Below are 27,759 nucleotides of genomic sequence, written 5' to 3' on the forward strand. Positions count from 1 at the left end.
TAACTTTAACTTTGTGTTTACATCAGATTAGATATATGCATGATATACTCTGGATACGATGAAAATACTGAGTATAGCACCACTGGCTAACATGCAGGATAACACATCTTTTGTGAAACATGTCATTAAAACTGTCTATGAAGAACTGTGCTTGCGCCCTGGACAGTTTCACTACTAAGGATGGCTCACACCAGGATAGAGGCTAAGAAAACTGCTGGCAAGGATCTAGATTTGGGCCTGCCCAAGCTGATCACCTAAGGTGTTCAGATAAAGTAGAAAAAATAATTACAAATTTATCTCTCAATAATTGATCATTGCTATGAAACAGTAAAAGTTACATCATACTTATACAGTCCTGACTTTTTTATGTGCACTTATAAGGCCCAGGATAGTGTAAGAAATATTACAAACCAACGACTAGACTCTATGAAACACAGATTAAAGAAATGACCTTTAAAATTTGTTCTTAATCATATTTGTTTCTCTTCTACCAAATTATACTTGAATTCACTATGCCAGCATATGATCTCAAAACTCTCATGACAGGTTACATCCTAGATAGCATTGTTAGATGTCTTATAAAACGTCTTCTTTTTACCTGATACTTTTTTATTCCCCCTGCTTTGCTTGTAACATTAATGGTTATTTCTTCTTCCTCCTCCAGAAATTTTTGACAATATTCTGAGTCTTTCTCCAGTACAAAGCCTGTTTCTTCTATTATATCTTCAAGATGAAAAACCTGCATAGATTAAGGCAACGCACATAAATGGTGAACTCAAATTCATCTCAGTAAATGTCATTTTAAAAAGAATAAGGAGATTGTTACTATTTGAATGTCATCAAATGCTAATTTAGAATTATTATGAAAAAAGATTTTCTGCATTATTTGGCAATGAAGAATTTCATTGATGCAGATGAGTCTGTCCCTATAAGTCTGAAGACAAATTACATTGCAGTGTATATTTTTTATAAGTGAAAACCAATTAAAAAGAACAGTCTTTATCAGTTGAACCAAAAGAGCAAATATTAAGAAAGGAAGCTTCAAAGCCAACCCTATATTTGAGAGGTGGGTAAAAAAGGAGTTCCTTATTGCCAAGCAGCCATCCTCAATCTGGATATAATGGCTTTGACATGGAAATGTTTTATGTTCTGTACTTGTCAGTTATGTCTTCAAGCAGAACCCTCCCTTGCAGCCCAACCATCCTTAGTCAAGGCGGCACCAGCCATCTGATTCCCAAGGCCATCTCCAGGTCTTCTCTTGCTTGCAGCGCCCTGGGAATAGGTCTGGGCTCAGATTACAAGCGCCTATCTCCTGGGGAAACTCCCTGGTGGGCATGTGGTTTCTGTTCATATACGTGTTGTAAAGAAAACTTACCTCAACAGGGTAACTTCTTCCTGAAATTCTGAGAATAGGGCAGTGTGTGAAATATGTGGAAAACTTTTCACTGTCTACAGTGGCACTCATTAGAATCAAGTGTAGGTCAGAGCGTTTCTGTAAAATTTCCTTCAAGATAATTAGTAAGAAGTCTGACTGGACACTTCTTTCATGAACCTAGTATAAAGGAAATACAAAATTAAGCATATATAAGGTCGAGTAAGAGGCTAAAATAATCACACACATCTACTAAAAGTTAATATTTAAATAGTACACAAAAAAAGAGAGCTGTATGTTTCAAGTAAGGCAGATCTTTGGAACTGAAAATAAAGTCACCCTCTAAAAATTGAAGCTAGTAAAAATCAGCACATAATGAACAAAATTAGCTATGACAGTAGGACTCCATCTTAGCAAACGGCTTGCAAGTGTTTGGTAAGATTAGGCCAGCTCCCAAATTTCACTTAGTGGCCAGGGTGACTCCTAAAGTTCTGCCACTAATATAAAACTATACTGTTGCCATCACCACAAGAGAGATAGTCTATCGACTATGTAGAAAAAGCTAAGTTGATTAGTAGAAATCTGACAGGGTCTTTATCAACTGTCCAAGAAAAAGTTTTTTTGTAATGCCCTACCAATACACACATTTTAGTGAAGAGTGCTGTAAACCTGCTATAGAGCATAACAGCCATGGTACACTGTCAGAACTTATTATCTGCTGAATGTACCAGTCTATCTTACAACTTTCTGTAATTTGACTTATTTCTACTCCATTGTATAAGATTTAAGGCAGCATACAAAGATAAAGTACACCAAGATAACATAAGTTAAAAAAGGTTTGATCATTTATTTGTTTGGAAGGAAGGCAACAGTGGTTAAGTGTTCAAGCTCTGGAAACCACTGCTGGGTTCAATTCTTGGTTTGGCCACTTACAGTATGACTTTATGAAACTTATTTAAATATCTCTGAGTTTATTCCTGCTTCTATAAAATGAGAATACAAATAACACAGACTTCATAGAGTGGTTGTGACAATCAAATAAGATCATGCAAAACCTTAAAAACAGAGCCCAACAAACAGTTAAGTATTCAGCTTTCTGCTAGACGCTGGGGATTAAAAAATTATCAAGACAGTTCTCTCCATTTGAGTTTACAGTCTAGTAAGAGGACACTGTACAGGATGATTTGAAATTACATATGAAGAGTAGCTAATTCAGGTGATCAGGAACACTACTAAGAGAAATTGCCATTGATGCTGAGAACTGCAGGATGAGTTTGAAAAAAAGGAGGAAGGAATATGTTGAAAAAAGGAGAAAAAGTGGACGAGACACACAAATTATACAAAATCTTGATGAAGAGGGGGATCATAATAAATTTTAGGAACTGGATAACAAAAATGACACCTTGAGCGTGGGATAGGGAATGGGCAAGAGATACCTGGAGAGGTACTCAGTAATCAGCTATGCACAGTAATAAACTATGCTAGGGAGTTGAGACTTTGTACTAATGAGTCAGGGCAGTGATGAAAACATTTTAAAGCAGGGGAATCATATGGTTTGAGTTTTGTTTTTAAAAGAGATAACTCTGGCTACAACGTGGAGAATGCAGTGGAGAACAAAACAGAAAGCAGAATGTTTAATCTGAGACTTCATAGTAACTAAAGAGAATGGTGGCCCGTAGGAGGGCAATACCAGTGAATACGGAGAAAAGTGAACGGATTTGAGAAGAGTAGAATTAAAAGGACTCACTGATTGGATTTAATGCTGTGAGAGAAAGAAAAAGAAATAATCTTGGATGTTTTTACTTTGGTGATTTGACCAGGATATTTACTTCTGAAGATCAAGAAAGAGATTTCCTGATGGATGATACAAATCTGAGGAATGTCGTCAAATAGATGGTACTTTATACACATACTGATTTTTAAAAAAAGAAGAGAAAAAATAAGTATAGAACATAAAACAGCTAATAAAAATATATATTTTATTAAGTATACATGGGAGAGATAGGCAAAAAATTTGGCTGTAAACATACCAGCAGCCAGCAGGAAAAGCTACTTAACTCACGTACTGACCATAAATTAGAATAAATCCCACAACAATTCCTAATAATAAGGCCAGAAGTATTATCCTGGGCATTTTCATAAAGAAGTTTCCAAATAATATAATGAAGGAACAGTGCTGCAACATCTCCCACATCCTTACATTTAACATAATGATGAATTTCAGTGGGCTTTTTTCTCTAACTGTATTGTTCAAGAGATTGATAGTATCACACTGAAGCACAACTCAGTAAATCATATATATAGATTGCTAATACTATACTATCAAAAAACAGCTTCCTGACATTGGTCTGGCTTTTAAATTAGGGTTCACCCTGATATATATTTATAAAGCAATTTTCTGATAAATTGGAGTTCCAAGAAAACTTACTAAGTAGCTAATACAAATATTTCAACCTATCTAGCAGTAAAAATTTCTCATTATAGATAAATTAGCATTTTGACTTACGTTGATTCTTGAGGCTACTGATAAAATCTAGGTCTTGGTCATGACACTCTACCACCCCCCACTCCCACCCACTACTACCAAGAGCAGTCACCCATGGGCCTGCTCAAGTGGCCATAGGTCCTCTTTCTTTTTGACATCTTCGTGATAATACTACAATTTCTCTTCCCATTAAAGAATAAAGATTCCTTAGATAAAATTAATTCCTATGACTTATTTCCAAAATATTATAGTATTTAAAAACAGCTTAACCTAAACTTGTCCAACAACAGGATAATGGTTAAATAAATGATGGCACATCCAAATAATATACTATAAAGCTACTAAAAAATCTTTTTGTAGACTAATGATGTAAAAGAATTATATAATAAATATACATAACACTACATATACACATATATAAATATACACATTAAATGTCAACATTTTTTTTCTGGGTCATGAGACTAGAGATAATTTCTAACCAAAAGGAAGAAAATAGCCCAATAATCTATATGTAGTCTATTAATTAAAAATCAATGAATGACATCTGCCTTCTGAACTTAGTAAATTAATAGACATTCAAAAAAACTTTGTATCAGGGAAAATTTTAAAATATATTTTGAATAATAAAAATGCCATAAATCTTATTTCTTCTTGAAAAAAATATGTACAAAGCAAATCAGTTTACACATACTGGGCTAGAATGCCAATTACAATAATTCTAATGTAAAACTTTTGGCATAATTCAATTTGTGTTCATTCAAATTTGCTTCAAGTAGGAGTGTATCTATAGAGAAAATGACATATTGATGAAGAGACCTTGTTTTTTGTAAGAATCTGAGAAAATCCTTTAACTAAATGTAGTTGAGAGGCAGTATACTGGTAAGAATACAGACAACAGCCCAACTGCCTGGATTTGAACTCCTTGGTTGCAGGACTTACTGGCTGTGTGAACTTGCACAAGCTATTTAAACTCTGCACCTCAACCTCCTCAATGGTAAAACAGAGATAACAATATCTACTTCACCGGATGGCTGGAGGGTTAAATGAATTTATGTATATAAAGTCCTTAGAACAACATCTAGCAAGTAGCAAATGTTATATATAGTATTTACTAAATAAATCAATTTTATAGAACATGAGACACATTTGTTCTAGAGAATTAAATAATTGTATATAAACTGTGTGGCATTTATTAAGCACAAAGAAAATGTTGGCAAGTATTAGAAGTAGCATCTTTTTAATACAAAAATGTTTAGAATTTATCTGAACATGACTATAGAAGCTACTCACCTCATCTACAATAACATGAGACACATTAGTTAGGAGACCGTCTTCTTGAAGTTTCCTAAGCAAAACCCCAGTTGTACAATAGAGTAACCTGGTAGATTCACTAGCTCGAGATTCCATCCGGATCTGATACCCACACAAAGAATTCTGAAGAAAGAATACAGGCTGAGATTAGATTTTCACAAGTCATCTTGAGGCCCACTCTTTCTAGTCTATTAATTAAAACTTCAAAAAGTGAACCACTAGTGCTGATCCTACTATGTGGAGTAGTCTAAGTAAATTTAGTGCAATTTATTATCAGAAATACTGAGGTACTCTGGAACAGAAATTTAGAGCAGCTTCTTCAATTTGGTCTTCTCATCTCTCCAGGTTTCATAAAAGCTGCCACCATTAAAAAGCAGCTGGTATCATACTAGTGGTGCCTGACAGGAATCTTGAAGTCACTTCTATTTCCATCATGCTTTCTTCTTCAGACATTCCTTTATTTTATTTGTGTACCTGTCTATCATTCCCTTAATGTAAATTACTTAAAAGACAGAAACTGTGCCTTTTTTTCTTATATTCCATGAGAGAATCCCAATTTGCTACATAACTTTTTTTAACGAAGGAGTACTTATTTTAAAAATAGAAACAAAAATGTTAAGTACCATTTCTAGAAAGAACAATTCAAAGTATAACTAAGCTGAGTTATATGAACTTGGAATTCATCATAGTTGGTTCTACCCAACTTATTAATTGCTATACTTAGCAGTTACTCTAGTTAAAGTTTGGCCAGTTTTGTGTATACTGGCATGGCAAACACATGACAATAGATATTTAAGTACCTTCTTAAATTTTTTTAAATACAGGGTTTGAAATTAGTCTAGAATTTTCTTCTACATTGTTTTTACCTTCTGCTCATTGACAAGAATTAATGAAAACCACTCAAGAATACATTCCACAGAAAAGATTTGCAAAAACTTGAGATATTAGACTCAAATTTATATTTGTCTGTAATCTGAATGTTCAATGTAATATATAACATATTTGAATATTCAGTTTTTAAACTGAATATATTTTTTCTTTTATATGAGAATTTTAATGAAAGAATTATTAATAATCCTTTTCATATGAAGGAGAGTGGCATAATATCACATCTATCAAAGAAAAAATGAAAAGTGCCCTGAGATGTGTTACTGAACAGCCAGTAACACTCAAAACTCATAGTTGGTATAGATTCCAATTGGATCCCAAGAGCAAAAGTGATTAATGTCGCCATTCACTGAGGTGGAGTTGAACATCTTACCCTTCCTCCAGGTCCATTTTCACAGCCCAATTCGTCACACACTCTTGTGGCTAAACTTACTGCTGAGATTCTTCGGGGCTGGGTACAGACAATGTTACATTTGCTTGTCCCCGACTCATTTAGAAGCAAATCTTCCAAAAGAAAATGTGGTACTTGAGTACTTTTACCACTCCCTGTTTCACCTGCCACAACCACTACCCGGTGCCTTTTAAGAGTTTCAACAATTGAATTCCTGTGTTTGAATACAGGTAACTGCTGTCTTTCCTTTAGAAGTCTCTGGTACTTCGGTGTGCTTTGCAACTTTATAAAGAGGTTTCTAACAGGTTCCAAGTCTTCTGCATTTTCTGATTCCAAGGACAGTGCAGAAAAATCCTCATCAGAAACTAAATTTTCCCAAGATTCCTCAGGATCTTCAGAGTTTTCTCTCTTATTTTCAGAATGCTGTTGTTGCTGTTGCTGCTGCTGTTTCAATTTATTCAGAAGTTTGGCAATAAAAAGATCACGTGGTTTATTGGTTTCCATTTTATTTAATTCTTCCTTTTTCTTTTCTGCATCACTCCATTCCAGCCAAACATCTCGGTAAGTTGGAGGAAGTAATTGATGAACTGACTATAAAGAAAAAAATAGCAGTATGTTATTTTACTAATTATAGGTGACAAAATTCAATAGGTTAGAACTCAGAATAGCTATCTTCCTCTGAAAATGTATTTGTCTCTTAAACTAGTAAAAGTTACTACTTTAATAGAAGATGTACATGCATCAGATACAGATTTATAAATAGCATATCATACTCAGGCTTCTAAACTTACTAGCTAGGTGACCTTGGGCAAATAACCTCTCTCTGTCTCAGTTTCTACATTTGTAAAATGGGGCTAATAACTATCTCCTTTATAGGCAGGCTCTGAGGTAAATTTCAAGTGAATACATGAAAAGCACTTATTCTTGGAACATAATAAACTACTGAATAAATGTTTATTATTTATTCTTGCAGTGGTGCTATATAAATATGCCGATGATTCACAGAACATTTCTAAAACAAAGCTCTCTCTGTGATTCTGGCAAATGTATACTATTATAGGTCAAAGTATTTTAAATGAACTATACTTGGAAAGACTATAAGTAATCCTAATTCTGTGCTATAAGAGAGCCCACAATTATCTCTATTATATTGATAGTCATTTCTATCAACTAAGCTTACCTTATGATACCTTATTTTGCAAAATAAGGGAAATAAAGAAATTAAGAACTTTTACTGACAGAAACTGGAAAAGAAATACATTTTGGGGTTCCACTTAATCAGTGCCTGAACTTTTCAGTGGTTCTAATTTCCCATGAAGATATACACATTTATTATAAAAGAGAAATACTGACAATCTCCTCAATCCCCACAGAGCACTGTGTTCTTTTAAAATTGCTTCCTTTAGTACTTTAATCTTTCCTTAATCTGGATGTAACTTAAATTGAAAATTGGAATCAATGTCGACACTTTTTTAAAAGTTGAGAGGTAACATTAAAGGAAAACAAACTTTAAAAAAATTTCTCCTTAATTCAACTACTCTAGCACGATTATTTTTATTCTGTAAATTAGTATGGCCTGAAAATTTGAACCAATCAAATGTCTCAGAGCCTCTGGTCTTAGGAGAGAAAGACTGAGCCATGTTTAGGAGTGAGAGGAAGTCAAAACTATAAATAAGCAGAAATAAGGATAAATCAGAAGGAACAGTAAAGAGAAAATTGGCATGGAAGGCCATAATTAAATATGTACTAACTTCCACATGCAGATAGTTTTATGTAGACAAAATATAATATACCCATTATACCACAAATGATTTTTAAAACATCCATGTCTAAAAAGTCTCACCTGTCCTTTCACTAAACGATAAAGTGCTAGTGTAGCTCCCAGATGCTGAGCTTGCATGCCATCCTCTGTTAAGATTGTAGGGCATACTACCAGTACGTCATCTTCAGACTTGATTACCCTTACCCTACGAAGAAGCCAAAAGAAATTTTAAATAAAATTGAAGTAAAAAAAAAGTCAGAATTCCATTAGCATTGAACTGAAGTTCACATTAACTCTTTAAAATAAACATCCTCGTGGAAAACATTGTAACTGATGATTTATAAGCACTACCAATCTGAGATGTTGGCATTAGAGAGCTTCCTGAATGTCTACTTAAATCATGAGAAACAAAAAGATTTTCATCTTAGATTTTTCTAAAAGTTAATTCAGTTAACCAGAAAAACATACCTGCATTTCCAGTATCTACCTACTGGAACTTTTTCAAAGGAAGGATTTGGACTTTTAGGAAGATTCTTCCTGACCCAATCAATCAGAAATTGTTTGGGAGATTTTCCAGTCCAGCTTCGAGCAGTATAGTCAAAATTTCTTACATCATGAGGTTCTTTCTTTTTCTCTAAAATGATAGACAAAAATTCATTTCTTAAAAAATGGTCATGCACTAATATACAATCTCATGAGTGATCAAAGTCCTCTCACTTTTGGGAACAGACTTTTAGAAGAAAATAGGTGAAAAAAGGACAGACAGAAAGCCTTGCTCTTTATAAGCGATGTAAGGAATTCTTGATTGATAGAACCATTGGAAATCTGAATCTTTAAAGGAACTATCTTGAGTAACTTATGTATTTTTTGTAAAATATCAATGATACTATTCATGTGATGAATTACTTAGGATACTCTCAATTACAGTGTTTGGTACGCTACCACATAGGAAGGGTAATCTTTTGAAAAAGTATAAATCAGATGTTATTTCCCTGCTTAAGAGATGACACCACCACCACCTCCTTCAAAAGTTTCATGTAATGTATAAAATAAAGTCCAAATTCTTCACTACTTTCCAAAGGCCCTCCATGGTCTACCTATCTGTTGTCACTCTTCTATCACCTCACTATGCTGTAGCCACACTGTCAGTCAATTTCTCTCTGTACTGTCTCCCTCCTTAGAAGGCTCTTTTACCAGCTCATTACCAGGCTGACACCTAATCAGCTGTCAGACTCCAGAGCAAGTCATCAGCAAGGTTTCCTCCATCCAAATTAAGCTCCCTTTGTTATCTCTATTATTTCTTTGATAGCATACATCACAATTTATAATTACATATTTGTGTATATTTAAAGCTTATCTTCCCTACTAGACTATACACTTAAAGAAGGCAGAACCTAGGTTATTTTGTTAATAACTGTGCAGGTAGCATTTGATGTTGTGAACAATAAGGAATAAATAAATATTTGTGGAAAGGACATATAATTAAAAAATGAGAATTTAGTGTGGGACTTAACTATTATTATACTAGCTATATCAATAATTTACTTATCACAAAGAAGTACATGATTACACATGTCTGGTGGCATGGCCAGAATCGGGAAAGGTTTAAAGAAGAGATGACGTTTGAGGTGAGCCTTGAAGTGAGGGAAAAATTGGTCATGTAGGGGGTAATAGGATGAGCAAAGTCATGGAGCCAGGAAACAACATATGTTTTAAAGAATGATGTGGCTACAGTACATAGCTGGAAGAATGAAGTGGAAGGTAGATTGTGGCAGACTGCAAAGGATATTCAATGCCATGATAAAGCGTCTGGACTTGTTACTAATTAAAGGCTCTTAAGAGGAAACTCATGTTTAGATCTGTTGTGGAAAAATAATTCTGGAAGTTTAGAGGATGGACTGGAGAGGGATGAGGCTGAAGCAAGATATTTGTAATTGCAAAATGCAATACAAGTAAATTACCATAATTATTACTTTTTGAATACAGCTTGTGGAAGCAAACTATCATTTTATGTAGTTTGCTAGAATCCAAAGTAAAATATTTTCTCAATTATACATTCTTTGACATTTTACTATTTACGAATTACACCTGGAACACTTTCCCTTCATTTTACCTTTTTCTTCTTCAGTAGCAGCTGCAGATTTTGCAAATAAATTAAAGTTCAAAGCACTTTCCCCTTCTGTGGCTATGGGAGGCTTTTTCTTTTCATTTTGTTGATGTGAAATCTTTATGGCTGGATTGAATACTGGATGGTCTTCTAAAGTTTCCATTTCTACCAAGAAAAAACATGATGCTTAGTTTTATATATTTGTCTTTTGTGCCTTTCTGATGGAAAAAAACCAGTATTCCTTCTTTTTCCTTGTAGCCAATTGTTCAATACCTCCTATTAGGAATTTGTGCTAGAAGTCAGAGGCAATTTATTTTCACATCGTATACTAAAAATTTTAAATCGTTTAACAGATATAGAAGGCCTAGAAAATTTTTTCATTAGAAATAAATCCTCATTCACCTCTCCTTGAACGGAGGTGGTATTTTATGGTTTACATCAGAGGTTGAAAAATTATGGCCTGTAGGCCAAACCCAGCCCTGCTGCCTATTTTTGTATGGCCTCTGAACTAAGAATGATTTTTATATTTTTAACTTGTTGAAAAGATAAAAAGAAGAAATATTTAGTGACATGTGAAAATTGTATGAAATTCATGTTTCAGTATCCATATATAAAGTTTTATGAGAACACAGCCATGTACTGTCTATATCTGCTTTTATGTTGCGATGGCAGAGTTGAGTGTAATTGTGACAGGATGTATGGTCTACAAAACTTAAAATATTTACTATTTGACTTGTTACAAAAAACATTAGCTAATCTCATATAAACTGTTAGGAAAGAGCAGACATATTAAAAAGAGGCAACCCTGATGCTAGGAAGGCCAATAAAGAACAGACATTATTCACTTAAGAATTTAAAAGTGTTACCTCTTTGAAATTTCCTTATTTTTTCTTGAGCCTCTTTTTGCCCTTGCTTGTTTTTTTCTAGTTTAAAGGTAGCTGCTTGCTCCTTTGCATCCAGAAGTTTTGCTGCAAGATGCAAGTACCTTTCATTCTGTTCCAAATAAGATAAGGAAATAAAAAGAAGAGCAAGATTAATTTATCTACTGACAATGTGTTATATCAAAACCTGTGACCTTTTGATATTATTCTTTGATCTAGCAAACCTTTTAAGATTTTTTCAGAGAAATAATACAAATGTGCAAATCTGCAGGTACACAGATGTTTACTGTGGTGCTGACTGAAAAGGAAAAACTGGAAACCAAATGCTGAATATCTACAGAGAAAACTAGTCAGCCATTAGAAAAAAAATAAGGTAGTAAAAGAATGAGGGTGATCCACATGGAAAAACTATGTTATGTTAAATAAAATAAAGCAAACTATAGAACAGAAAGTATGTATGAGCTCGTTTATGTATAAAAATCAATTTTTATACATTTTATAAATATACATAAAGGATTGTATATGTAATAATATAGTAATACTCATCTGAAAGTCACCTTCCCATAATCTCTATCTTATGGAGACATTGAAAAAAGATGGCCTCTGGGGAAAATTGGTGTTTTAAAACTTAAGGACTTAACTCTGCTGTGCAAAAACTAGACAGAGCTTAAATTTAAGTCAAATTACTGATTTTTTTTTCTTAGGTTAGGTTACTAAGGAACAGCAGATGAGAAGCATCAAAGCATAGGGTGGAGACGAGGGCATGTGTAGTTGCTGCTATGAAACACAACTGCTAAGATAAATGGAAAAGAGAAAACTAAGGAAATAGCATACCAGCTGAATTCTCAGATTTTCTGTAGAAGCAAACATCATTATAGTGTAACTGACTGTAGGGTTAACTAGCTCCTTAAATTCACCCAAATCACTCATTCTTTCCATCTTTCCTATTTATAGCATTGATTTCACCATCTGTCCACCTTTGCAATCTTTGGCTCCTTAACCTATATATTCAGTAAATCACCAGTTCTTACTGATTCTTGCTTTAAATGTTTCTCTTCCTTTCCAATTTCCATTTGGGGACCTTATTATTTCACACCCGAGTAAGTATAATAGCCAGCAAAATGCCCTTCATACCCTTTCCAAATCACCTTGAATATTACTAAATATTACAAACCACCTTAAACACTACTAAATTTGACCTAAAATGTCAATTTCTTCTTGTCACCTGCCCCCATACCTCTACTGGCTCCTCACAATCAACAGAAGTTGTCAAATTCATTTTTGGGGGCATCAAAATCTTCTAGTCTCAGATGAGCTCATCTGTTTATTCTTATCTGCCAGTATGTAACCACACATTTTATCCTCTATACATGTTCATCTATTTTTTCATAATCAAAGGCCCCAAGCACAATTCCATGTCTGTACCCTGTTCACACTATTTCACTTATCTAGATCCTCTTCCAATCCTTTATTGCCTATACACACTCTATGCACCCTTCAAGTCCCATCTCTTTGAAGTCTACCTAATGCTCAATCAGAAGAGACCTCTCTGAATCTCAAAGTAGACTTGTACTGTCCTAAATTGTTTTTGTTTAGTTTAATATAGGCACGTGGTTAGAAACAGAAGAGTATAAGAAAAAAGAAGTCTCCTTCTCACCCTACCATCCCAAGTCCTAATCACTAGTAAGTTTCTTGTGTATCTTTCTAAATGTCTTCTTTGCATACATAAGAATGCAAATATATGTATGTTATTTTTTTGTTTCACACAAGTGGGTTCATCATAACATGTGCTGTTGTGCAACTTTTTTTTCCTTTCTAAGCCAACTTTATTAAGGTATGATTTACTTACATTAATATGTACCCATTTTAAAGTATACATGTGAATTTGACAACTGTATACACCTGTGTAACCACCATCACAACTAAGATATAATATGTACCCATTTTAAAGTATACATGTGAAAGAATTTGACAAATGTATACACCTGTGTAACCACCATCACAACTAAGATATAAAATAGTTCCATTATCACCAAAAGTTTCTTCATGATGCGTTATAGTCAATTTCCTTATCCCACCCCCAGACGCAGGCAACCACTGATCTGCTGTCACTATAGATTTTGCATAGATGACTTTTCTGGAATTTAATATAATGAAATTATTTAGAACATACTCATTTCTGTCTGGCTTTTCTCATTCTTGTACAATGCTTTTGAGAGTTGCTTACAGTGTTTGGCTATTATGAATAAAGTTGCTGTGAACATTCATTTAAGTACATGTCTTTTTTTTGTGGACATATGTTTTTAGTTTTCTTGAGTAAATACCTAGGAATGAAACTGTTGGGTCATATGATAAGTATATGTATAACTTCTTAATAAAGTGCCAGTTTTCCAAAGTGGTTATACCATTTTTTTATTCCCACAATCAATGTATGAGTGTTCCACTTGCTCCATATCTTCCTAACATTTGGTATTATGGATCTTTTTCAATTTTAGCCATTTTGATGGATATATAAGTATCTCACTGCAGTTTTCATTTTCATTTCTTTGATGACTAGTGATGTTGAACATACTTTTCATGTTTATTGGATATCTATATATTTACTTTTGTGAAGTATCTGTCACCATTTCAAAACTTCTTTATAAATTCTAGATATGTCTTTTGTCAGATATTATGTATTATAATATTTTCTTCCTACAACTTGCTTGTTTCACTTAGACTTATATTTTCAGTTTATTTCTGGGTTTTCTCTCTCCAGACTATGGGTTTCCTCTGTAAAGGAATGTGCCTTTCTTTTTTTATTACCCAAAGAATTTAGTATATTCCTCATACATAACAACCATTTAAAAATATTTGATTATCTCTTCGAGCATGGGAAAAATAGAATTAATATCTATTAAGCAGTTATTTTGAGTCATGTTTTTTCCTAAGTGTAAATTTGTTTAATCTTGGTATCAATCCCTAAAGGAAAGTATTTCTCTAATTTACAAATGAGGAAACTAAGGCTCAGAAAAGTTAAATATTTTTCCAAGGAATGTCCAGCTGGAAGCCTAATACAAATTTCTACTCACAGGGTCAAATTTTTCCTCCTCTTCTAAACTTTTAGAATTCTCACTCTTTTCTTCTTCATTTTGTTGTTCGGCATACCGCAAAATCCATTCTTTCATGTTTACTTCCATATTTTTTTCTTCCTTTTTTGGCTAGAAATAAAAAACAAATATCTGAAAAACCAAAGTTAGAAAAAGGTATCAAAACTCATTAAGCGTCACTGCTTTTATGATTCCTTTATACTCAAAAACAGTAGATACACAGCCTCAAAAATCATATTCTTTAATGTTCAGTGAAGGACAAATGAACTCAACATTAAGAAAAGTCTAAACTTGCATAATCCAAATAACATGTTTACATGAGGGGCAAAAACAAAAACAAAAAAATGAGAGGTGAATTGTTAAAAATTAAAAAACTAGTGTTATTCCTTAAAAACTAGTTTTATGAGGATGATGCTTCCATAGGTCTTTGTTTTGTTTGTTTATAAGCTTTATTGAGGTATAATTGATATATAAAAAACTGCACATATTTCATGTATATTAACATACTATATACATTATATAGTAATTATTTAATATGTTATAATGTATATATAATACATATATAAAGTCATCATTTTGATGAACTTGGACATATGCATACACATGATACAACCACTACAATCAAGGTACTATAAATATTTATTACTTCCAAAACTTTCCTTCCGTTCTTGTGTGTGTTTGGAATGGGGTGGTGGTATGTATGGTAAAAACACTTAACATGAGACCCATGCTCTTACCATTTTTTAAAGTACACAATACTGTATTGTCATTATATGCACAGTGTTACACAGCAGATCTCTTGCACTTTCTCATCTTGCATAACTGACACTTTATAACCTGTAAGCAACAACTCCCTATTTTCCTTTCCTCCCGGCCCCTGGTAAACAATATTCTATTCTCTGCTTCTATGAATTTAACTATTTTAGATACCTCATATAAGTGAAATCACGCAGTATTTGTCTTTCTGGGACTGGCTTATTTCACTTAGCGTACTGTTCTCTAGGTTCATTCATGTTCACAGGTGTTTTATAATATGCAGAGTATTTAAGTGTAGTGCACTAAGGAACTATACCTTCCAGTATTCATGTTTCCTGTAATACCCTTCAACAAGATTTTGGAATCAGTTAAGTGACTTGCTTCAACGAATGAGATGTTAACAAGAGTGATACAAGCAAGAACCTGATTACATTTGTACATTAGGACTTACCATCTTGAAATATTTGTTCTTGGAAGCCAAATGTCATACAAGAATCACCATATGTGAGGAAACCCAATCTAGTCACATAGAGAGAGGGATGCCTGGCTACCTCTCAGCTGAAGCACTAGTCATGTGAGTAAGAAACAAATTTGGATGTTCCAGCCTCAAGAGATACCGTGTGGAACAGAACAACTGTCCAAGTAAGCCCAGCCCAGACTCAAAATCCTAAGAAATAATAAATTGTTGGTTTAGGCCACTATACTTTGGGGTGGCTTTTTATGCAGGAATAGATAACTAAAACAGACAATGATAGAAAAGTTTGGCAAACGGGTAGGTTATATTCAATAAGTAGAAATGTTATAGCAACCTAATATTTATACTCCTATGAACTGCTATATATGCTTCATTCTGATTTTATATAACTTTAAATGTTTAATTCTTAAATTACCTTAATCTTAGGGTCTTCTTCCTGTTTTCTGGTTTTAAGTTGCAATGGAGATGAAATAGTGGCTTGTATTTGAGGAGACTGAAATTTTGGCCTACTTTTAGGTTGTCGCTCTTCAAATTCTTGACTAAATCCTTCGGGGAGTGCATCTTAAAAGAAATTGGAATGAGAATAAACATGCATATGATAATAAAACACACAAATATTTATAAAACATATAAATAAACGCTGTCTAGACAAAGAGCACCTAGTTTGCTTGCATCCCTCATCTTCTAAGAATAGAAGTCCTATGGTGAACTTGGTTTTACTGTCAAACTAGAAGTGGTTAACACTCATTGGATGATAGCTAGCTCGCCTCTATCTGGCCATTCATTCCACCCTCAATGTGGTATGTGGTATACTCCTAAATTTTCAAAAAAGATCTTAACTATATCCAGTCTTTGGCTGCTTGTTATAGCATATGGTAGTATCTTTAACCAGTCATACAAGCAATTTGTACTCCAGGCTCTTGCAAAGATTTATAATCTTGACACACTGCTTAATCAAATACTATTTATCCAAAGCCAAATGGCTCTAATTTCTAAAGAAAACCCATGAGACACAGCCTAATAGGTTAAAGATAGGCAAACTTAGATATTTTATTGTATTAAGTGCATTGTAAAATGACTATTAACAACTGAAAAAAGCACAAAAAATTCTTATTGCACAGACAACAACCTTAGAGATGAAAAAATCTTAAGCACAAGTCAAAAGCTTGATACAGATATCATATATACTGAAATTAGTTCAAAAGATTTTAGAAACAAAGAATTTTGATAATCGGCTTACCATCTGAAAGGTTTAAACAGAGCCAGTCCAAGGCAGAATGAAGGTCACCTCCATGTAAGAGTGTGTTAGTCATGGCATCTTCAATGTCCTTAGTCTTAAATGAAAATTCTTGTAAAGCCATATATAAATCCTATGAAAGGGAAATGTAAAAAACTCATTTATTCAATTTTCTCTCTTTCATTACTATATTCTGCCATTCATTTTAAACCAAAACATTTGACACAAATTATAATTTAAAAAATACATTTCCTTTATTTTTTTTTTCCAGTTAGAAGAGTTAAATGTACTCATTGTACTGAGAATTTGAGAACTACAGACAATTTTAAAAAGAGCCAGGAGAAACTGCTCATATTCTCACTATCCAAAGATACTTTTTACAATGTAGTATGTTTCTTTTCAGTCATGTTTCTATGATTTTAAAAACAAATTTCACTTAACATTATAACATAAGCATCTTCTCAAGTTATTAGAAATTCTTCACCACTTTTAAAAACTGTATAACATTCCATTAGGCAGATATATTATAATGTAATCATTCATTTTCCTACTGTTGACCACTTAGAACATTCTCATTTATTATAAGCAGCACTTAAACATGTTCGAGCATTTTAATGTACTTCCTAAAGCATAATACTTAGAGTTAGGCCTAACTGGGTTCAAATCCAGACTCTGTTTACTCTGCTACTTACTGATTAATAACATCAGACTCACTTACATCATCTTTCTAAGCCTCAATTCCTTCATTTGAAAAATGGGGCAAAATATCTTCTGGGACTGTTGTGCCAGAGAAAATGTAAGCATAGTACCCACAGAGTATAATAACAATTTTGAGGATGTAATTTAGTTTTCATATCGCCATTTTAATGTGTGCATTTGTATCTTGCACAATTCCTTCCCTACTTTTGCAGATGGAAATGATCATTATGAAATCTCAATGGAAGCTGAAAAAGTCATTTTATCTCACATGTGATACTGTCTTAAAAATGCACAACTAAATATAAATAACTTTAAAAAAAGTCTGCAAAATACCTGTAATTTTTTGGCAGTAAGTCTTCCAGAAATCACACCCTTATCATTATTTTGCTTTTTATGCTCATTGATCACTCTGATAATTCTTTGCTCTAGTTTGTTATTAATTACCACCTGTTGAGGTAAAAAGGCCATATTAGAAGCTAAATTATTAAATCATATTTAGTAATTAAATAATTAGAAGGAAATCATACAGTTTTTTATATCCATGCCAACCAAACTCAGAATTCCAGCTAAAATCAGATATAGTAATTATAATGTTTTGGACTACTATTCATTAGACCACTTTCCTATCATACATTTAATATGGAAAAAGCAACAACATATAGCAAGAAAAAATTCCTCATGTAAAGTCTCTTGAAGCCATATATTTCAAGACAACGTCCTTGGACCTCCCTTGGATTGTTATCCCAAAGACAGATTCCTAAGCCCTATCTTAAACATGCTGAATCAAAATTCTTGGGAATGGAGCCCAGAAATCTGCCTTAATGTAAAGCAGTCCAAGCATACAGCCTGAAAGGATGGATGCTACAGTAAAATGGGGGCATATCAAGTAAAAAATAAAATCTGTACAAAGAGTAATTAGGTTACACAAATTCTTTTGGCTTCAAGAGTTTGAGTTCTATTTTTTCCTATTGGCCATTTCATCTTTTGTTGTTTCCATGTTTATAAAGATTATAAAGATACATGAAGTTAAAAAGATACATGAAGTGCTGAATAAGTCACCAAGAAAATCAACCTGGTATGTAATAAAGGACTTCATTAAGGTCACAGAGGTGACAAATTGAAAAAGGGAAGTAGGGCATTCTAGAGAGCGAGCCCATGGGCAAAAACCTAGAGTCATAAAATCATATGAGATTAGGGGGAACAATGAGATGTGAACTAAAATTTTAAGTGGAGAGGGGGCTGAAAAGGTATACTGAGTCCGGTCTGAAAGGATGTGTATGCCATGCTTAGAAGTTTGGACCTAATTCAATCTTCCTTAATTTCTTACCAGCTCTCAACATATGTGTATGATTGATTTACTTTATTTTATAGATTAGCAATTAGTGTACTACTTACTCAAATTTTAAATATCCCATCATTTTCTTATATTTAAGAATATATATATTTTCTTAAAAAAGAGAATATTTCTTGAAATGACTCAAAATCTTGATACTCACTTTCAAAATAGATTTATCCAGATTTGCAGGGCCACCAAAATCATTTGCAGAACTAAAACTATAGATTTTTGGACCTGTAACAGAATAGTAAAGGCAATTTAATTATTAATATCTATTATACTATTTTAATTTTCCTCCAAAGGTTGATAAGTATTACTTGATTTAAGCTCTTTCCCCCCACTTCACCAAATAAATCTAAAAGTCGACAAGTTTTCAAAATCTTTTTACCAATTAGCATTCCCTAGGTTAACCAGTATCCTATAAAATGCAAATGCCCATGTATCTTTTAGATTAAATTTATCTTCAACTTCCTATTTTAAAAAATTAGATGCTTTTCTGCCTGGTACTTAGTTGAAGTAAGATTTTTCAGAGGATATTAAATTCCTGGCAGAGAAGACAGGCGATTTTAAAGAGAAAGTGCTCCTCTAAAGGTAAAAGGAAGTTAAGAGTTCCTATCATCTATTAAGTCCAAGGTTGCTGTATTAGTTTTCATAAACTTGGTGGCTGAATATAACAAATACTTTCTCACAATTCTTGAGCCCAGAAGTTCAAAATCAAGGTATGAATAGGCCTATGCTCCCCGTGAAGACTCCAGACAAGAATCTTTCCTTGCCTCTTCTGGCTAACGGTGACCGTAGATGTTATTTGACTTGTTGGCCTCCCTCTTCATATGGGTCTTCACATAGACTATTCCTTGTGTCTCTCTGTGTCCAAACCTGCCTCTCCTTTCTCTGGATACTAGTCATTGGATTTAGGGCCCATCCTAAATTCAGGATGATTTCATCTCAAGATCCTTAACTAATTATATCTGCAAAGACCTCATTTACAAATAAAGTCACACTGTGAGGTAACTAATTATATCTGCAAAGACCTCATTTACAAATAAAGTCACACTGAGATGGACATGAATTTTGGGGGGGACACTACTCAACTCACAACATTTGCCAAATCAACAGAAATACTATATATTATTAGTCTTCTAATAATGAGTGACCAGAAAAGAATAAATACTATTTTCAACATTATTTTGGTCTCATGATCTCCTTACTCTCTTAAAAATTATTGAAGATCTCAAATAGTTTGTTTATGTGGGTTATAAGATTGATATTTACCAATGATAAATTAAAAGGGAAAAATTTTTAAAGTCATTAATTCATTTAAAATAATAAACCTATGTCTTTGCAAATGGTAGGATTTCACTTTTTTAAATGGCTGAATAATATTCCATTGAATATATGAACCATAGCTTCTTTATCCAATTATCTGTTGATGGGCATTTAGGTTGCTTCCATATCTTGGCTGTTGTAAATTGTGCTGCCATGAACACAGGGATGCACAGATCTTTACAAATTATTGTTTTGGTTTTCTTTGGATAAATATCCAGAAGTGCAATTGCTGGGTCAAAAGGTATATACATTTTTAATTTTTTGAGAAACCTCTAGACTGTTTTCCATAGTGGCTGTACTAATTCACATGGATGGACCTAGAGGTTATTATGTTGAGTGACGTAAGTCAGACAGAGAAAAATAAATACCATATGATTTCAATTATGCAGAATCTAAGGAACAAAAAGAGCAAACTAAGCAAAAACAGATTCATAAATATAGAGGACAATCTGGTGATAGCCAGAGGGGACGGGAACTGAAAGGCTGGGAGAAAAGAGCAATAGAAAGTAGTTGATAGATGGTCACAGGGATGGGGAGCACAGCATAGGGAATGCAATTAGCATTAATGTAATGGCTAGGTGTAAAGCCAGAGAAGAGAGCAATCGGGGAGATCATTTATAATCTATATATAATGTCTAACCAATGTACTGTATACTTGAAACTAATAATAAAATTAAAAAAAAAAACTAAACAAAAAGAGGAAAAAATAATAAACCTACTACATGTTAATATAAATAACTTTTTTTGAAAAATAACTACATTTCCCAGAACAAAAATGTTTTCCATTTTTACACATTTCTTAATGTCTGGCTACTTCATTCGATCTGCTGTAATATTACAAATCACATAGCCACTGGAAAATGCCACTATACAGTCATGAGAAAATGAGCATAAAAATGGCAAATAACATTTTAGAATTATTATGAAAATAGTTTTGATCTCATGGACACTCTGCCATAAAGAACTCAAGAATTCCTTTTGAGTACACTTTGAGAACCACTGCTATATAAGAATAATCCTAAAATTTTATAAAACCCAGTCCTTCTGCTTTCATATACCTCAAAATAAGGACCTTTTTTTTTCACTTTGAGAGAAAACTAAACATTAAATTTAAGTGTTGCTTATATGATTTTAAAAGTCAAGGACTTTAGTCTCTGTTGGCTTGCATTAGGTTCTTCATTTTAAGATACTATTATAATTAGGCATTTTGCATTTTAAAAGAAAAAATATTTTGAGAATAACTATTTACATTTGGGTAAAGTGAACTGCTGACATCTGTGGCTCCCTCGTAAATTACGTCTGTGCTGTACTTATCTAGAAGGTACCCAAAGCTACCTGAATATGTCAAAAGATAATAATAATTGTTATCTTCTTCACTCAGACTTTACCTTAGTTCTAGTAACCTTGCTCATAAACTCAAGTCAGTGATCATAAAGGAGAGTATAAGTAGTCTGTACCATTTCTGGGGTCTTATCAGTTGCAGTAAACTCATTCACAAACTTAGCATACTAATCAGAATTTTAGAGATCTCTACACTCATCATATTTAGGAGTCCCAGTTTTAACCCTTTATTGAAAGGTACAGATGAGAAGTTCATTAGCAAGACTATTGAAAAAGAGCTCAAGGTTGATATGTTACTGACAGAAGTGAAATTGTAAATTTCTTTAATAACTTTTTTTTTTTAATTAGTGACTTGAAGATTGCAGTGGTAAGCTCTCATTTGTCTCCTTTTATCATTCTACTTAAGACATCCGACTGTATCACCTCCTGGAAGTCAGCTTATACTGAAAAATTCAAGAAGGCAAATAAAAGATCCAAGTCCTAAGGAAATTAGGAGGAGAATGTTCACAAATACTGCTGCACATTCAGTAGGTGTCAATCAGGGTCTCTAAAAGTGGGTGTGTTTTCATTTTAATCAATATTCTGAGGAACTGAAGCAATAATGAAATCTTGCCACAGATATTTCACCAATTAAATCAAGTAAACCCCTAAGGCCCTTTCGTTTTCAAATTCTTCCTAAAATATGTTCATGTAAGATTTTTAACCAGTGTGAATGACAATTCCAGAATTTGAAATGCATTATTTTAACAATTTTTTAACAGGAATCCTTCTAAAATGTATTTATACTTCCTGCCAAACTACACAGTACATAAGCAAAATGCAAAGCCTTTTATGATGTATTTCTTATTATGAATATGTATTACTGTACTGAGAAGCTGACAGAGGCTACTGCAAAGGATGAACTTACTCAATTTCCTGAGACTGCTCTAATTTTCTACTTGGTGATTCTTTGGTCTCTTTTTCTGTCAGCTGCCAATTTTCAGAATGTCAACCTAACAGCTTCTCACCCCCAGCTTCTAATCTGTTACTTAAGAAAAAGTGAAGGCACCAGAGGGAAACAGATATTCAAACTTTTAAATTAGTAACCCTATTTTCAAACACAATTCTAAGTCAATACGCCATGGCATAAAGATAGTTTCCATTCTTTTGCCAAGTGCCTAAGATTTCTGAAAGTTACTTTCCTTGCTGGTATGAGACCTTTCTCTGTAAGTATGTTTTGTTTCAGATGGAGAGAGTTATTGAAAATCTGACTGGAAGTAAGGATGTTCATATGCAATATCTCCAAGACAAAAGTATTATAGATTTCAAATCTGTATGTAAAAGTCTATGCAACAATATAACGTATATAATTTGCTCTCAAAAATATTAAAGTTGAAGCACAGAAAAACTAAGTGATTTCCTCAAGATGACTCAGCTAATAAAAAAAGCATCAGCCAAAATCAATATTTTTGTTGCCCATTCTCTTTTACAACATATTCCTTTTATACTGTATTACATTTTGTATCATTCAGTGATTGTAATGACCCACTACCACTAAGACATGAGTTGCTGCTGATAGGTGTAGTAAGGTACTCTGGTTCTCTTCTAATCAATAGTATATATCTAAAAAGGGATCTGAACAGGGATAAATAAGACCCAGTGCAGTAAATAAGCCCAGTCCTTGTCCTCATGGAGCTCATATTACTGGTGGAGTAATTAAGCAACTAATTATCCAAATAAGCTATGAAGGGAAAGTATAGGGTATCTAGAGAATAAATTTTAGTGAACTGATATAACCTAAGTAGTCTGGGTCTGTGAGGAAGTCCATACTGTCAGAACCACCTGACTAATCTTTTAAAAATGTAAACCAGCTAAGGTCACTTACCCCATTTAATACCAACTCCAGTCCCCCCTCTCTCACTCTATCCACAGAACTTCTTTTTGTCTTCTTGCAGCATGACAGACTTAGGGCCTTTGCCCTTGTTCCCTCGGACTCAAACATTCTGTCTCCATACCTTCCAAAAGCTGGTTGCTTCAAATCATCTGTTTAAATGTTTCCTCAGGGAAGCTATCTCCATACTAAACCAAAACAGACCCCATCATCCCTTATTCTTTACCAAGTCACTGTTTTCTGACCTTCATAGCACTTTTTCTACTATTTTTGTGACCCTAAAAAATACTTATAATGGCTTCTATGAGTTTACTTATGATATCAGTTCCCCAGTCTTATTTTCCTCTTAAGATTTTAAGTTTCAACTAGGTTTAAAGATTTTTCACAGACACAAGCCTTATGGTCGTAAGCTACCTTCCCCCATCCCGGATAATGTAAGTTCCTGGAAAGCAGGGATCTCAGTCTGTTTTGTTCATGTGGTATCCCCAGTGCCTAAAATCTTGCCTGGCACATAGCAGCTCTTCAAAAATTATTTGAAGAACAAATGAAATAAAAAAACAGGAGTGGCATAATATCCAAAATTGTGCCAAGAGCCATTTCATGGCACCAGTGATTTTCTACCTTTAGAAATTTTCAGTATAGTACATACAATCCTTCAAATTGTTTGAAAAGATAGAAATGGAAGTAGAGTAGAACAATTACATTTACAATAGGAACTACTAAGAATTCAGAGGTAATGTTTCTTTGGTGTATTTTTCCACTTTTTTCTCAAAAGTAGTCCTATTATATGCTATAAAAAAAATACCTAAACAATATAACATTAAAAAAAGCAAAAAAAAAAAAAGGCAAAAAAAAGTTGAAAAAAAAAAAAAAAAAACCCCTATGTGGCAATCTGTGTGGCAACATTTTACTGTTGCTATTAGAGTTATAAAAAATTCCCTACAAATTTAGCTACAAATTTAGTAGATAACCTCCCATTTTCTCTCTTGATTTCTTGGCCTTAATAATTCCACTGAATCTTTCCTTGTCATTTACAAATCTTTTGAATGACTAATATGCACAGCATTGGAGTAGACGCTAATGGATGTTAAAGTCCATGAAACAGTTTATCTCCTAAAATTTTGTAGGACAGATAAAATGCATAACTCCTCACATACCATAAGCAAGATCTAAATATTGGAAAAAAAAAAAGATTCAAACAATAATGATACATGAGCTGTGGATAAAGGAAGAATTCAAAAATGAGTTGACATCTTGGGTGGGTATTACAGGATTTTGGTAAATAATGTAAGGTATAGATGGCATTCCATTAGAAGAAAACGGCAAGAATAAACATGAGGAGGCAGAAAGCCAACAGCTGCAATTAGAGCAGTGAATATATACCAGACTGGCTATAGCTGAATACAGAAATCAGTAAAAATGCTGGAAAGGGGGTCTTGGATGCTAGCTGAATGTTTTGGACTTTATCACAAAGTCAGTGAGGATGCTGTGGAAGAAACTGGGAAGTGCTAGGGTCAAAGGCAGTGTTTCTCAAAGATCAATCTGATGCCCGTATACAGGACTGGAGGAGGAAAAAAGAGCAGAGCTAAAAAAAAAACTCATTAGAAGCCTTTGCTGGTACCCCCAGGAATTCACAAGTACCTAGAATGAGCTGTGAATAGTACAAATGAAAAGTGAAAGGGTATACATGAAAGATAATAGATGAGGATTACACAAAAGACTGAATGTGAAGAAGAAAGAAAGGCATCAAAAATAACTAGTGATGTTGGATAAAAAGGAATATGGAAGAACAGAAACATGGAAGTCAGAGTGAGAAGCTAGTTTGGGGAAGAGAAGTGTAGCTTAGTATTAGCCAAGTTAAATTTGAGATGCTTGCAAAATAGGGCCAAAAGTAAATGTAGAAATGGCTGACTTGAGCTTGGAATTGAGACCAGGATTGAATATGTTGATTGAGAAGTCATCTACAGGCAAAAAGACAATAGTAGATGAACTCTCCTAGAAGGGCTGTAGAGAAGAAACTATACTGTCATAGACTGACGCCTTCAGTAAGGGGATGGGGGCATGGGGAGCCAAAGAATACAACAAATGACTATTAGAGACTTCAAAGAATTCAGAAGAATATCAGCAAATGACTAAGAGGCAGAAAGGGGTCGATTAACAGAGTAAAAGTGCCACGGAACAGTCAAGGATAACCCTATGTATTTGTAATCACAGGCATAACTTTGTAGTTAAAATGTGACAATAAATTGCAGGGCCAAGAATCATTTTCCACCTTCTAGGTGAAGATTTGGTACCTGCCTACTTCTTCAGTCTCTCTTTCTTAGGCAATGCTTACATGCTATGAGTACCTCAAAGGCCTGAGTTCTTTCTAGACTCAAGATCCTTGCATATGGTATTCCTTATTACCTCTGCCAGGAATACTATGTCTGCCATTCTTTACAGAATTAACACTTATTCGTCCTCCTGATATCAGCTTAACTGTCACTTTCAAAGACCATCCATGACTCCTTCCTCTCCCAGTAAAAATGATAGATTACCATGTTAAATTCTATTTCTTAGCTTTTTATGGCACTTATCAATTATCGGCGTTTGTTTGATTATTTAATGCCCGTCTCTGCCATTAGACTGGCAAGCTCCATGAGGTGATGTATGTTTTGCTCATTCCATCCCTAACATCATGCCAGAAACACAGTAGGTGTTCAATAAAAATTTGTTGTATGACTATTTCAGTAAGAACTACAAGCAAACAAACTAAGCACAACGAAACAGTGTATAACTGTTCATCTTTTAAAATCGGCTCTAACAGTGGCCTGCTGATCTCGGGAATCGGCAGTCTCCAAGTTGAATCATCAAACCAAATCGCAAGGTAAGCAAAAATGCATAGCTGCAGTAAAGATCGCAGATAATTTTATAGTATGCTATGCCCATATTCGGTGTGATTCGGTGTGTAATTACTGATAATCTTATTAAGTACTGATTTCCATAACACACGGAAACACTACATCGTGACTGAAAATTATATAAAGACCAAGTAAAAAAACGGGTCTGGCTCCAGGAAGTTAGGAACTCCACACTATACTATGCACTAGGCTAGTTAGTTTAGATGATGGCTCAGGGCTGATTCCTGTTGAAACGCAAGCTAAGGCAATTTTTATTTTCTTCCCGGAAGGAGAAAATGTAGGGGTTAGGTACGAGACACCAGGCTGCAACGGGGCTACTGTTGGAACTTTACAAGCCCAAACACCTTAAACTGATCTACAACAAAGCGATCCAGTAAGGGAGCTAACAGCTCCGGGTGTGGGATATAAGATCCGAGACCGAGGGTCCGCCCAGGTGCAAAGGCTTCTCCCTCGCTACAAGCAGCAGCGTCTAGGGGCGGAAATCTCGGGTCTGGACGACCGCTCGTACCTTGCTTGACTCGAGATTCCCTGGTGCTGGCGGCAGCGGTGGGGGGCGGCCTGGCCACAGGCTTTTTGTTTTGGGCCTCGCCCGCAGCTCCAGCCTCGGCGGATTTGGCTCTAGAAGCAGACAGGGCGGCCCGGACAGCCGCGGCTCCCGGGGCCTTGTGTTTCTTGTTCTTGCCGCCCATGTTGCAGCTGTGGCAGAAGACTTCTCCCAGCAGGCCCCGGAACCACCTCAACACAGCTTCCAGTAGTTCTTTACATTCCCCGGGGCCAGCGTTGCCACCGAGCGTCCTCCATCCGGGCTTCTCGGGCCTGGGAGATCACTGCCTCGTAATTGGCCCGATTCCTCAAGGTCCCGCCTCCTTACCGCCCTCCCACCGCCCTGCAGGTACTTCTTAGGTACCCTGTACCCTCGCCTGTTCGCTCGCTGAGTTCCATCTTTAGGGAGCTGCCCACCCATTAGTGGTCAGAAAGGAAGAAAACGTCGGAAAGGAAAGGTCGGAAGAGAAAAAGAAGCCAAGAAAGAATTCTTGGTAGCTATGTGACTCGACTATTTTTGACTCCCACGGGCCACTGTTGAAGCTTCATTAGGCGTCACTGTCGATGCGGCTGCGGAGCATTGTGGGTAGGAGCGAGATTTGGTCTCGCAGCTCCGAAAGATGGCGGACGCTTTCGGGGATGAGCTCTTCAGCGTGTTCGAGGACGACTCGACCACTGCGCCCGGAACCAAAAAAGACAAGGAGAAGGAGAAGGGTAAATGGAAGGGGCCGCCAGGGTCTGCAGAAAAGGCCGGGTATGTGTTTTTACGTTCTCAGTGCTGAGGGAAGAAAATACGACATTCTTGAGCACAAGAAAGTGGAATGTACACTGAGTGGTGTCGGGAAGTGAAGGGGTTTGAGAAAAATGTTGAAGAGGGAGGAAGAAAGCTAGTTTGGGGAAGCGGGGTCTTGGCGTACCTCGGTGTCCGCAGTCAGCGTAGAATTCTGCCGCTGCACTTCTCTTAGGCCTACGTTGCTGTCTCAGTAC

At 34.8% G+C, this 27,759-nt stretch overlaps 2 protein-coding genes across 2 annotated transcripts in view; one reads left to right on the forward strand and one right to left on the reverse strand.

Annotated features, from left to right (window-relative positions):
• DHX29 (DExH-box helicase 29) overlaps window positions 1-27,064 on the reverse strand; it is a 41,461-nt gene extending 14,397 nt beyond the window's left edge. Inside the window, exons 1-14 of the mRNA XM_006912463.3 lie at window positions 26,738-27,064; window positions 18,953-19,026; window positions 17,790-17,903; window positions 16,761-16,890; window positions 15,936-16,081; window positions 14,272-14,400; window positions 11,186-11,312; window positions 10,326-10,484; window positions 8,681-8,846; window positions 8,294-8,417; window positions 6,433-7,041; window positions 5,151-5,294; window positions 1,376-1,552; window positions 599-739 (exon numbers count right to left, since the gene is read on the reverse strand). Of these exons, the coding sequence (XP_006912525.1) occupies window positions 599-739; window positions 1,376-1,552; window positions 5,151-5,294; window positions 6,433-7,041; window positions 8,294-8,417; window positions 8,681-8,846; window positions 10,326-10,484; window positions 11,186-11,312; window positions 14,272-14,400; window positions 15,936-16,081; window positions 16,761-16,890; window positions 17,790-17,903; window positions 18,953-19,026; window positions 26,738-26,918 (2,421 nt within the window). The 5' untranslated portion in view covers window positions 26,919-27,064. The remainder of the gene's footprint in view (window positions 1-598; window positions 740-1,375; window positions 1,553-5,150; window positions 5,295-6,432; window positions 7,042-8,293; window positions 8,418-8,680; window positions 8,847-10,325; window positions 10,485-11,185; window positions 11,313-14,271; window positions 14,401-15,935; window positions 16,082-16,760; window positions 16,891-17,789; window positions 17,904-18,952; window positions 19,027-26,737) is intronic.
• Window positions 27,065-27,149: 85 nt separating this feature from the next.
• MTREX (Mtr4 exosome RNA helicase) overlaps window positions 27,150-27,759 on the forward strand; it is a 77,640-nt gene continuing 77,030 nt past the window's right edge. The window contains exon 1 of the mRNA XM_006912466.3: window positions 27,150-27,526. Within this exon, the coding sequence (XP_006912528.1) occupies window positions 27,393-27,526 (134 nt within the window). The 5' untranslated portion in view covers window positions 27,150-27,392. The remainder of the gene's footprint in view (window positions 27,527-27,759) is intronic.

The sequence above is a fragment of the Pteropus alecto genome, unplaced genomic scaffold (genome assembly GCF_000325575.1).
Source record: "Pteropus alecto unplaced genomic scaffold, ASM32557v1 scaffold73, whole genome shotgun sequence".
Lineage (NCBI taxonomy): Eukaryota > Metazoa > Chordata > Mammalia > Chiroptera > Pteropodidae > Pteropus > Pteropus alecto.